Source organism: Sceloporus occidentalis, unplaced genomic scaffold (genome assembly GCF_023333645.1).
Source record: "Sceloporus occidentalis isolate IW3139 unplaced genomic scaffold, rSceOcc1.0.p SCAF_7, whole genome shotgun sequence".
Taxonomy (NCBI): domain Eukaryota; kingdom Metazoa; phylum Chordata; class Lepidosauria; order Squamata; family Phrynosomatidae; genus Sceloporus; species Sceloporus occidentalis.
Window position 1 is genome coordinate 46136766 of NW_028316987.1, and position 12650 is coordinate 46149415.

At 40.5% G+C, this 12650-nt stretch overlaps 1 protein-coding gene across 1 annotated transcript; it reads right to left on the reverse strand.

The window, feature by feature from the left end:
* Nucleotides 1–3547: 3547 nt before the first annotated feature.
* On the reverse strand, nucleotides 3548–12634 carry METTL6 (methyltransferase 6, tRNA N3-cytidine). Its single transcript, XM_089532833.1, has 6 exons — nucleotides 12565–12634; nucleotides 9892–10263; nucleotides 7755–7889; nucleotides 6570–6740; nucleotides 6151–6292; nucleotides 3548–3763 (listed from the first exon to the last, which is right to left on the reverse strand). The coding sequence occupies exons 2-6, from the start codon at nucleotides 10189–10191 to the stop codon at nucleotides 3615–3617; spliced, it is 897 nt and encodes a 298-aa protein (XP_089388959.1). The 5' UTR covers nucleotides 10192–10263; nucleotides 12565–12634; the 3' UTR covers nucleotides 3548–3614.
* Between the last annotated feature and the right edge of the window lie 16 nt (nucleotides 12635–12650).

Below are 12650 nucleotides of genomic sequence, written 5' to 3' on the forward strand. Positions count from 1 at the left end.
GTTTTATGAAGAAATAGCAGGAATGGGAATTGCTATGGAATTAGCCTGGGGGGTCAGTTGCTATATTATTTGTGCAGCCATGTTGTAATTAAGTCACAATTCAGAATGGAAAAATTGTGAGTCAAGGGTATGGTCACACAAGAGAAGATCAGGCAATGGGCAACTTGCTAGCTATCTTTTAAACTTTATCTACAAAATAATTCAGCTGCATGAAATTCAGTGGTTGGCACTCCTACCAGACATCATAAAGAAGTCAGAAGATCTACCTGGGGACACAATAGAGAAGACGGATGCAATCTAAGAATTCAAGTTACAGAAGAACCCTTCTTGTGGATGGTTTAGCCTTAAACCGCTACTTCAACTTTATTTTTCAAGACTGTAGCACTCACCCCTAGCTAGCATGACCATTGGTTGGCGGGGGAGAGGAGGAGTCTGAGAAATCTAATCCAAAAAGTAGTGTTTCCCAGCTCTCACATAAACTCCTGATGATTTCCCCCCATGAATTTCACTTCAATTTTTCTTGGGGTGCACACTGAAAAACATGGCCTGGAATTAACATTGTGTTGTGATGGTACATCCCATCCTATAGATATTAACACTCTTTAAGTCAGCCATTCCCACTATAGCTCCTTCTGTCCCTTTTCATCGCCTTGCCATGAAGTCGTCATATTGGGGGGATTCCAGAAGTACCATTTTCCTTTCACCAGTCCTTATTTCCTTGTCTTAGAAGTCATGTAAACCAGCCAGTCAGCAAGTCCACTCAGGACAGAGGGATGTTATTTTGCTCTTGGCATCAGTGCAAGATAAAACCAATCTCAATCATCCTGAATAGGTTAATTCCCAATGCTACACCCAGTTCATCAATAGAAACCTGTTTTAATTTTAGCCCAATACCTTCTATATCTTTGGGAGACAAAGTATGTACTACAGGACTATGAGTTGGAAGAGACTACAAGGGCCATCCAGTACAATTCTCTGCCATGCAGAAATATACAACCAAGCATTCCCGATAGATGGCCATCCAACCTCTGTTGAAAAACCCACAAAGAAGGAGACTCCACCTCACTCAGAGGCAGCATATTTCACTGTTAAACAGCTCTTACAGTCAGGAGGTTGTTCCTAATGTTTAGGTGGAATCTCTTTTCCTGTAGTTTGAATTTACTGTTCCTAGGGTGCATCTACACTATAGAAATAATGCAGTTTGACACCACTTGAAGTGCTGTAGCATCACCCAGTGGAATCCTGGGATTTGTAGTTTTACAAGGTCTTTATCCTTCTCCACCAAGGAGTGCTGGTGCCATGCAAAACTACAAGTCCCGGGATTCTGCAGGATGGAGCCATGGCAGTTAAAGTGGTGTCAAAATGCATTATGTCTACTCTGTAAATATACCCCAAGTCCCTGGTGCTGAAGAAAACAAGCTTGCTCTCTGCTTGTTTCAATAGATCATCTCCACTCCTCATTCATTTGCTATCTTTCTCCCATTGGCATAGAAGATTTTGTACCTATTTGGTACCCAAGTGGGCACAGCTAGCTCAGTTATTCAGCAAGCACTGAGCAGAGTTTTCTGTCCCAGTGAGACTGGATACTGCAGCATTCAGTAGAAGAAAATTTAATTTTCCAAATGACTATAATTATGCTTTGATCTAATTGCTGAGAGCTTGTCTGAGCATTGTCTTTAGGAGGAACACTGTGAATGGAGTACTTTACAGAAAATAAATGGGCCTTCACGACTTACATATTGGCTATAGATGGGTAATTACAGAATTCTATACGGCTAGATTGTGTTCATTACAAAGCACCTGCCTTTTGACACCTAGAATCTGGAATCTGGCATTGTTTTTCCAAGACCTGGAATTTCTTTCATGACTACAGCCAGAAAGAAAGACTATGGAGAAAATGGAGCTGGTTCCTGTTAAAGATTTAAAAGATGGTTGATGGGTGATTCTTCAAATTTTGATAGACCCCTGCCTTCTACAAATCAAATCTACAGATCAAGTGCGCATACTTTTTCTCCAGTAAGTACTGCCCAATTCTTCCAATAAGAACTCATCCAAATGTATAGCAAAAGAATGAGAGATCCAGCATGGTGTAGTGATTTGAGTGCTGGATTAAGACTCTGGAAGACCAAGAATCACCACTCAACCATGGACACACACTGGCTGACTCTGGACAAGTCACGCTTTCTTAGCCTCGAAAGAAGGCAATGACAAATTTATCTGAATAAATCTTTCTCAGAAAAACTTCTGATAGGGTTGCCGTAAGTAGAATGTAACTTGAAGGCACATACCAACAACTGCAAAAGCTCTAGGGAGTTTGGGGAACTGTAAGAAAACTTGTAGTTTTCCAAGTTATGCTTCTGGGATGGTATCACTTTGGCATGCAGGCAATCAGAAGTGCAATTTAATGTTTCTTCAACTGTAAAAACAACTCTTCTGTGCATATAAAATAATTGACCTATAGGAACATTGAAACATGGGAGTTTTGCTATTTTCCACCAAGTGTATACTGGTCTCGTGAAGTAACCTTTAAAACTTAAACTTTCCTTTTCCCACCTGATGACATAATGTCTTCACAAATGAAGGCTCAAAAATACAGTGGGAATTATTTTTGCTCTTCCCCCATCCCAACAGCTCAAACAAAGGACAGTTTCCTTAAATTCATTTTGCTCCCACTTTCCATAAACTAAAAAGAGACTAAAAATTAGGAGTCAATTTATGCAATTTACAGTGGGCAGTGTATTCTAATTGTTCAGGAACATTTCATTGGCTTTCCTCTATAGAACTAAGGATACAGAAGCTTGGTATATGGCGCCACCTAATGAATAAAATGCCAAGAAGAATGTCATCATAACAACAAATTAGGTTCTATAGTAGTTTGAAATTGGGACGGGCTAAACGTACCTACAGTTGGTACTGAACAGCAATTCCATCAGCCCTAGGTGATGGCAATTACAGTGCAACTTTTGGAAATCAACCCTTTGTCCATTCCACTTTTAAATCCTGGAAGACATGAGGGGGAATTACACTCAACCCCTTCCAAACACTGAAAAGAGGCCATCCCTACCTACTGCTGGAACAGCAAGTCATTCTATTACACTAGTCTTTGTGATAATGCAAGCAAGGGAATTACTATGCCATGGATTTTTATATACTGGATTGATTCAGAGATCATTTTAAACCATGACTTCTCCCTGTCTCATTTATTTATTTGATGTATATCCCATCTTTCTCCCAAAATGGGATTCAAATAAGCTTTTTTCAAGTGTGCCTGCATTAGATGTAAGCAGTAATTTGGAAGTTTTTGCTTCTGTTTTATATTAACTCCTACTCGCTCTGTCATCCAAATGCAGATAATCTCACCTACATTTAGCAGAAAGGTTACAAATTGAAACCATTGTTTATGAAGCTACTCTGGTGTCCATTAAGACTAGGGTTCAAACAACAGGAGTAGTTAACTTAAAACAGGAGAAAAAACTTCTGATCCTTCTCCCTATGGCAGAACCTGGGAGGAGCAGAGACTTTGAGAGTCTGTAGAAGGTCAGGCTCATTTTCATAATACAAAATCATTCTTTAATGTCCAAATGTCCCCACCAACGTCAACAATGCATCAAAAATCATGTTTCCCTTTGAGGCTTTAGAAATTTACTTTGGAGAAAAACCCTTGGCACGCAGAGGCCTTCCTTCTTGTTCACAGTTTCTCGCAGCACATATTCATTCACCACTTGCTCATACCCCACAGATAGGAAAAGTTCTGCCAAGAAGTCTGAAGGGAAGAAAGAAAGAAAGAAAGAAAAAACAGTAAATGTAATAACCAGGTTCTTCTCAAATGAAACATCTCAAAGCTTTTGCATTTTAATATCAGAGATGGAAGTCTGTAAAAAATGCAAATGGTTTTGCAGCAAGTAATCAAAAGCAAAATAGTAATTCAAAATTCTAAAAGAAGCTAAGTTCAGTTGCTTGCTGTGGAGGTTCCTTCTGGTTTGGTTTACTCAGCTTTCCAACATGGAACATTTCTTCCCAATTCCTCAGGAGGGTAGAAAAACATTTAACCTAAGCAGAGGTGAAATGTTTTCCTCCTTGAACTAAACCCTCTCTTGGTAGGCTGCTCCTACTTCTCAAATTTGCCACAAGAATAGTAGCGGATGGGAAACCATTGCTGAAAAGCTGTAATGCAGATATTGGGCTCTAAGCTAAGAATGGGGAAAAGTGAGTACAGCTACAGGAGGCTTCTCAGGAGTGGTCTCTGGAAAACTGCTCACCACGCTGGCAGCAACTTTCAGAGTGAGTAATCAATGTTTTGTTTTGTTTTGGTGGGGAAAGTATGGCAAGTAGGACGTATCAAAGCTATGTATGGAACTGTGTGGGATGGTTAGCTATACTGAGATGGAGGCTGTAGCCACCAAATTGAAAAGATGGATGTAGACATATCTATGTCCAGTTTACAATGCTTCCTAAAGGTGTTTAGTGATGACCATGTGATACATAACATGTTTCTGATATAGGCACTGTTTGTAGAAAACAATGTCAGTGTAAGTCAGTGCCCCACAGAACATTCTGGAGAGAGAATGAGAAACGAAGGGGGAAAATTAAGAAAAGAGAATATGTATACCTTAGAAATGAAAAGAAAAAAGGAACAGATCTATGAAGATGCAGCAGATAGTGTTCCTGTGACTGCTCCTGAATAAAGGCAGAGAAGAATTGAGGGCAACACTTACCAAGGGACTATTTTGTGCACAGAACTAGGCCGCATGCTTCTCTGCCCTTCTGAGCACATATGTGGGGCTACCTCTAGCACCAAACCAGAGAAAAAGGCTATGGACATTTTTAGCTATCAGACTCTACATTTTATTTGCTGAGTAGTTTACACATTTCATAGTTAATACTGCTTTTCTCTGCTTCTTTACGTAACTTTACATAAACACAAAAGGCATCCAAATTTGGTAAATGGCCTCCCCAGAACTGTAGGAACATCTCCTTAACCTCAGTAAGACTTTAATTTGAGGCCTTTGGTATATAAACAGAAATTCTACAAGAACTGTTTGACCTTGTACCCTGCAACCCCATTCCTGATACTTATTTACATATGGGCTTCAGTTGTTGACTTCTCAGTTGTACCTGGAAAACTTGTCTGGGAAGCACGTTGCTGGATTCAATAGAAATTTGGACTAATTTGTCAAGGCAAAATACAAATTTATAATACAATACATTAAAAAATGGCTGTTCATCTCTGGTAGCCATAAATCCTCAGAACATTGTGGCAGATGCCTCAGAAATTTTAGACATTCTGATTGTCAGCCAAGTTGCAGTGCTCAAATTCAAGTTGCTATTGCAAACAAGAGGTAAGAAGCAAAAGTGGAGCTACCCATAACTAATCAGGAAATCATGGTGGACATCTCAAAATATGACACGTATTTTTTAAAATAAGCATCCAAGTTGCAGTGGCTTTTTCAAGTCAAAAAATTAAAATTCTAAATGGCGGGGCTTCCTGAAAGCAAAAAATTATGGGGGCTGCCATAATTCATCAGAAAAATTATAGTAGAGAGCTCAAAATCTGACAGTATCTTTGGTGGTTGTACAAGTTCAAATGACTCGTTTCAATTACAAATTTCAAAAGGAAAGGGTTTTTGAACCAAAAGAAGTTGCCATAATTTACTGACACGTGGTAGCCGACATTTCAGAATTTGAGAACACTTGTTGTCACCCACGTTACAGTAGTCAGTTTTAAATATTCCAAACAGAATGCTCCTTGAAAAACAAAATGGGAGCCTACCATAACAGGAATTTAAATGCTAGAAGACTGAAGAAGGTTCTCTGAGGCATTGATACTAAAATTGCTGAGGCAGGAAAGAAGGGAGAGCTAAGCCACTACTGCTACGATTCTTGAAGTTTAAAAATTGCATGTAAATCTGGAAGAGCTTTCTGAAGTACTGCTAGGAAGATCACCAAGGTTAGGTATAAGGAAGAATTGGGAATCAGAAGACCCCCATGGACCCATTTGAGGATATTAGGTACGGACCCAGGGAGTGCTGGACTTCACCAACATTAAACAACTGACTGCTGAATTCAGTGATTTACTCTTTGCAAAAAAACCACAAGACAAATCATAGCAAAGAAATAAAGTATAAACAAAGCAAGAGGCGCTGAACTCACCATCTGAGAAGAAGTATGATCTGGTTCCATCTTGTCTTACATAAAAATTTTCACTAAGCTTGTTAGCAGACTTAAATCTCAGCATTGCGTGATCATAGAGACCATAATCTCTGAACAGGACACATTTGCCTGGTTTTAACACCTGACAGACAAATATATTATGTAAGTGATCTGGGTTTTACAGAACAAAAGCAAGTACCAAATTAAAAAATTAGAACATTTTATATCATGGAGGCTCTGTTTCTAATATATATATATTTACAACAGATGCTTGTTTCTCTTTTTTTTAACTTTGGGGATTAAAGGCTGTTTTACAAACGTGTTGAATGCTGATAACATTGTTCTTATTTCTTTGTCAGTTTTAAAAAACTTTTCTATTATTCCTTAGGACTATATTTTTATTGTTATTTAAGACTCACCTTATAAATATTGCGCAAAACTAAATGCATCTTCTCCGGATGAATAGCAGAAAGAACAAATATTAACGTTACAATGTCTACAGTGTCTGGTGGCACATTTTCCAGAAGGTCATCTTTGGTAAGATCACACTGGAATACTTTGCATCTCTGGGTATCATACAAGGGATTTTGCTATGGAATGAAAATATTTGCTTTAGATGAGAGACATTTTCAGCCAAACATTCTGATTTTCTTTTTTCCATCCTTTTGATTTATTTAGTTATCCACAGAAAAGTCTTTGTTTGATCAGATGGGATCCAGTCCTCTATTCCATTTACTCTGTAATGCTGCCACAGAATGCAGATGGAGTGGCAATTTTAGCTAATTTCCCCCTCAGTCTGTTTGCCCCCATGCATATGAAAACATTTTCTTAAGGATTATGATAACTTCCTTAAGATGGTGTGAAGTGCCACTGGCAAGACTGAAGATGAAGGAAGACGTAATTAAAATTTCTAATCTGTCCCCTTCTTCTAGCAGGGAGCCAGATCTTAGTTCCTTCCACCAACTGAAAGATCCCTTCACTTGATGTCGATGCACCTCTGAATGCAACCCACTTTCCAGCCATCTATGTTTCCAGGCAAGCATTCTCTGAAGATGCCAGTCACAGATGCTGGCAAAACGTCAGGGAGAAACTCTTCTAGAATATGGCCACATAGCCTGAAAAACCCACAAAAAACAATGGTAAAATTGTTAACCCCTGTCTGTGAGAACAACATTTATGAAAATTTATATTCCTAGGAACTGAAGTCCCACACCATCTAGAGCACAACAAAGTACCCATCTCTGCTCTATGCGGGTCACTCAACATGTGCACATCTATGAAACAGCCACAGTGTGAGAGCACTGAGGAGTGGACTATGTCTGTTCAGACACATCCTGTCCACACCTTAGTCAAGTGATGGCAAACCTTTTACAGACTGATTGCCCAAACTGCAACCCAAAACCCACTTATTTATTGCCAAGTGCCACATTCCCCTGGCTTTCTAGGTACTAACTCTACGAACTCTGTGCTTGGGGCAACAGAACGCATGCCCACAGAGAGAACTCTGAGTGCCCACTCTGGCACCCATGCCATAGGTTCGCCACCACTGCCTTAGCCCTATTTGTGCTGTAGACAAATGCCCACACATTAATTATCTCACCAACCTTTACATATTCCACTGCTCGGGGAGAGAAATCACAGGCATAAGCAAAGATATTCAAATCCTCTTCTAAAAGTGGAAACAAACAGTTCCCAACACCACAGCCTGCTTCAAGAATCGTCAGCTTCTGATCTTCAAACTGTATGGTAGAAAAACCACCACATCTGTTACAGCCTTGCAAAGTGTCTTCTGTCATGAAACACTAACAATCTTTTCAGGTTGAAGTTCCAAAGTGACTCAAATTTCAGTGCAGTGATTTACGAACAGAAAGAAATATCCACTGTGATTTTGTGCCATATGATGCTTTCAGTTGCTGAACCCATTAGAGGCAATATTTAAAGGAAGTTAGGCTTGGTGTGGGAGGAGTGTCAGACATACTAAAAACTTTCTAGAAATTAAAATACCAGGCAAAGAATTCAAGCCAGATTTGTATCTCATAAGGAGGGGGGCAGTGTTACATTTGCAGTACCAATGTTTCTTTCTTTTTAAAAGATGGCTAAACTAGCTGAAACCCCAATTTCAGATCCTTCTGCTCTATAATTCAAGAATGCTGATCCACAGTTACCAGTTCACTGCTCTTTACTATTAATAATAGAGTTCAAATGCTACAGTTCTGTAATGCAACCAGCATCTTTCATAATATGAAGAAAGACTGAATTCATACAAGAGAACACTTCCTTATCCACCTCTGGATTGGGACTAGGTTCACTGTTAGGGAAACAAGAACAGAGAGGATCAAAATTGTGTGTTGGGGGGGCGTTAAGCCAAGCTTTGCTGGCTAGCGCCTAACTCACTTTGATCATTTATTTATATCCCTATATTGCCTTTTCCACTAAGAAAGTACAGGGTGGGTTTTCCCCTAGTGGTCCATTTTGGAGACTTTATCATTCACTAACTTGGTTTTAATATCATATACTTCCACCACCATTAATTAGCTTATACTGGAAGCACCTGAAGCATCCTGCTAATAGCGGAATAATTTCTAAAACTGATTTATCCTGTAACGATTGTAGAGCTGCAATGGCTTTTGTGCGGTGGTACAAAAATGAACCAAGCATATCCAAAGTATGATGTATAATTTTGTTTCAAAATTAGCTATCTGTAACCTTGTGCCTTACAGTTGTGGTTGGGCTACAACAATTCTTGCCTTGACTGTGCTGCGTGGGGATGATGAGAGTTGCAGTGAAACATCTGCAAGAGATTAGGTTGAGAAAGCAGAAATACACCCTAAGAACCTAAGCTGTTGTGTCCTCCAAAGTGCTAAACTAAGCATTCAAGTAAACATTACAACAAGCAACTTCCTCCAAATATGACAGCTCGTTTATGACACATCTTCCACACAAGCTACTGACTAACAGCCTCAAAAATATATTAAGAGTTGCAACATCTCATCTCTTCCCAGAAACTGCAACTGCAGCATCATGTGGTAAGTGAGGTGCATGTCTTTTGCCTAAAGCCCATCACATTCATACATAATTATGTAAGATGTTACATAACTCAGGCTAAAACTAAGATTCCCTAGTCTTCCAGCTCAAAGAAACACTTCTATAGTGGGTCTAACTTGGAGTGTTTCTACACTGAGGTAGGAACCACTGAGCCCTCCATGTTCTTGGACATGGGACATGCTCAATTCCTATTAAATATAATGACATAGCAAAATGGTATCCCTTATAAAAGTGGAAAATCAAGATTTGATATTTGAAATTTATACTTTTTTTGAACATGTTCTAACCGTGTATGTTTGTATACGTGTATAAAAATCCGTGTATATGAAGGGCCAACTGTAATGATACTAGTGGCACCATCACCTCTAAAACAGTACACTATGGGTAGCTTTAATCCAAAACACACTGCAGAAATAATCCAGTTTGAAACCGCTATAACTGCCCAGGTTCAGTGCTAAGGAATCCTGAGAACTGTAGTTTTGTGAGACATTTAGCCTTTTCTCTCAGACAGCTCTGGTGCCACAATAAACTACAATTCACAGGATTCCCTAGCACTGAGACAGGACAGTTAAAGCGATTTCAAACTGGATTGTTTCTTCAGTGTGCTTTGGACCATTGTTATTTGTCACATTCAATAAAGCCCTCCCCTGGAAGCACCCTTGCCTTCTGCTGCTACATATAGCAAATGAAACTCACTTCCCGGCAGGCTCTTAATTCCTCAAACTCTCTCGTTGTCCAGTGCCTGTCCTTGAAAAAATTGGTGCTGTTCCTTTTGTAAAACAAGTCCCAATTCCTTTGTGCTTCTTTCTCAAGCTTCTGTTGCTTGAAATCAGATACCAAGACCTGATCTTTGGCCAGTTTTTCAGCTTCTTCAGAGCTAAGCATTCTCATTTTATGTCCTCTCTTCTGGAAACCTTCACTTTCATGATCTAGTATTATCCCATCAAGTTGAGCCACAGATGAGTCACCACTCTGCAGAAGGCTCAGTTCACTCATCTCAATTAAGGAGGGTGCGTGGTTTCCGAATTACCTTATTCCTTAATCACGTACCTCAATATCAGGCAAGCACTAGGTTGAAGAAGACAACATGGGAAAGGTTATCATTCTGTATCTTCCACAGAGTATATAGTAAAATGATAAAGGGATCATTATGGTGAATCATTTCCAACTAATGTCATCTTATAAATACATTCAAATAATTTTAAAGTAGAAATTACATGCTTGAAGGATACTGCCAAAGCAAAAGAAGAAATTACATCAGCAACAGATGTCAGCCTCCCACAATGGATTGGGATATAGTAGCCTTTCCTAACCTGACGTCCTCTAAATGCATTGGACCTCCCTCACTCCCAAGACAGTGTGGTAATCCAAGACATTTGGAGAAATTATGTTTAGGAAAGCTGCTACATATAATGTCTGAAGATTTATCAATATCAAAGAACTAGTCTAAACACTTTCCATCCACATCTGCTCTAAGTTATTTTCTGCTTGCATGTATGAGAATTACAGATGCCCTGCAACCCTAGCACATATTCCGTACGTCAAAATGGTGGCGCCCTGTACAGATGGGCGCTGCTATTTTGATGCAACAGACGCTTAGCATCTGCATGTCACGATGCCATTGTGACATTGCAAGTGCGCCATTGGCGCACTGCGGCATCACAATGGCACTGCAAAAAGAAGCCGCTTTTTGCAGGTTCTTTTTGCTGCACGGAGGAAGCTGCACGATTTGTCCGCTGCAGCTTCCTCGCGCAGCAAAACAAGGCGCAGGCAGACCGCCCTTTTTGGGCGGTCTGTACCCTGCCTATATCTGGCTGGATGCATTATAACAAAATATCCCCCCCCCCCCTTGGGGGGCAGGAATATTGTGGGAACTGACATTGTGGCAGTCAACCAGTTCCATAAAGCACCTACTATATAGTACTAAGACCTGAGTTTTCTCAGGATTTGGACCAGGTGTGTGTGTGCATTGGACTGTAGAAAAGGTGTCCTTCATCAGATCAATGGCCCACTTAATCCAGAATTCTGTTCCCACAGTGGTGAATGAGGAGCCCACAGAAGGAGATGAGTTTACTAACAATCTTCTGCTCATGTACTCCAGCAGTGAAAGGCATACAGTTGCCAACAACAGTCTTGTCCTCCATGAATTCCTCTAATCCATTTTTAAAGCCATCCGTATTGGTTGCAATCAATGTACTTTGAGAAAATAAACCCCATAGTTTAAATGTGTGTTGCCTGAAGAAGTACTTCCTTTAACAGGTCTGGAATTCTTCATCCATTTGGCTGCCAACTTCTACAACTTTAAAAGGGGATTAGATTAATCTATGGAGGATGGGATTATTAGTGACCACTAGTCATCATTGAGACTAACTGAGAGAAAGAAATTTGCAGCATAAACTTTTGTAGATTGAGGCTGCATCCATGCTTCAGAAATAATCAAGTTTGAGACCACTTTAACCGCCATGGCACAATGCTATGGAATTCTGGGAATCTTAATTTGTTGTAACAGTAGAGCTCTCTGAAAGAGAAGGCTAAATGTGTCATGTTCCCCAAATATTATATATTTCCACATTCATGGGGGTCTTGTGCCCCTAACCCCAGCAAATGTGGAGGGACAAATGTGTGTTTGTGTGAGTGTGAGTGTGTGTGTGTGTATATATATATATATATATATATATATATATATCACACACACACACACACTTGTCCCTCCCTATTCACTAGGGTTAGGGGCACAAGACCCCCATGAACATGGAAAAACTGCAGATAACAAAAACACCTTGTTTTTACCCGAGAGGATGCCTCTCTAGGAATCTCCAGGTCCTCCAGTTCAACTCTATGGTCAACATCTGTCAGACATTTTGCATAGAGCTGCTCTGGAGGAGCTAGAGAGGCCTAGTGGAGCGTCCTCTCTAGGAATCTCCAGGTCCTCCAGTTCAACTCTATGGTCAACATCTGTCAGACATTTTGCATAGAGCTGCTCTGGAGGAGCTAGAGAGGCCTAGTGGAGCGTCCTCTCTAGGAATCTCCAGGTCCTCCAGTTCAACTCTATGGTCAACATCTGTCAGACATTTTGCATAGAGCTGCTCTGGAGGAGCTAGAGAGGCCTAGTGGAGCGTCCTCTCTAGGAATCTCCAGGTCCTTCAGTGCCACTTTTTAGTTAAAGGTTGACCATAGAGTTGCGCTGGAGGACCTAGAGATTCCTAGAGAGGACATATTAATGAAACCCGTGAATAGCTTTGAACCAAGACACAGTTAAAGCGGTACCAAACCGGGTTATTTCTCCAATGTGGATGCAGCCGAGAGGCATTAGCAAACAGCCCCAGAGTCGGACCTCTGTCCCTGCCAGACGACTCAGGGGCCACCCACCTGCTCCTCCCGAGGGCGGTCTGGACATGCTCAGAGGTGCTCTCGCCCTCCTGGTACTCGCCTCCCTCAGGGCCTGGCGGCCTACT

What these genes read in the sequence shown, in the direction of transcription:
- METTL6 (XM_089532833.1), bottom strand. Translation starts at nt 10,191, where the DNA reads ATGAGTGAACTGAGCCTTCTGCAGAGTGGTGACTCATCTGTGGCTCAA. An exon ending in GAGCAGTGGAATATGTAAAG is followed by an intron (nt 6,741 to 7,754) that starts GTTGGTGAGATA and finishes TTCATTCCATAG; the next exon opens with CAAAATCCCTTGTATGATAC. An exon ending in TTTTGCGCAATATTTATAAG is followed by an intron (nt 6,293 to 6,569) that starts GTGAGTCTTAAA and finishes TTTGTCTGTCAG; the next exon opens with GTGTTAAAACCAGGCAAATG.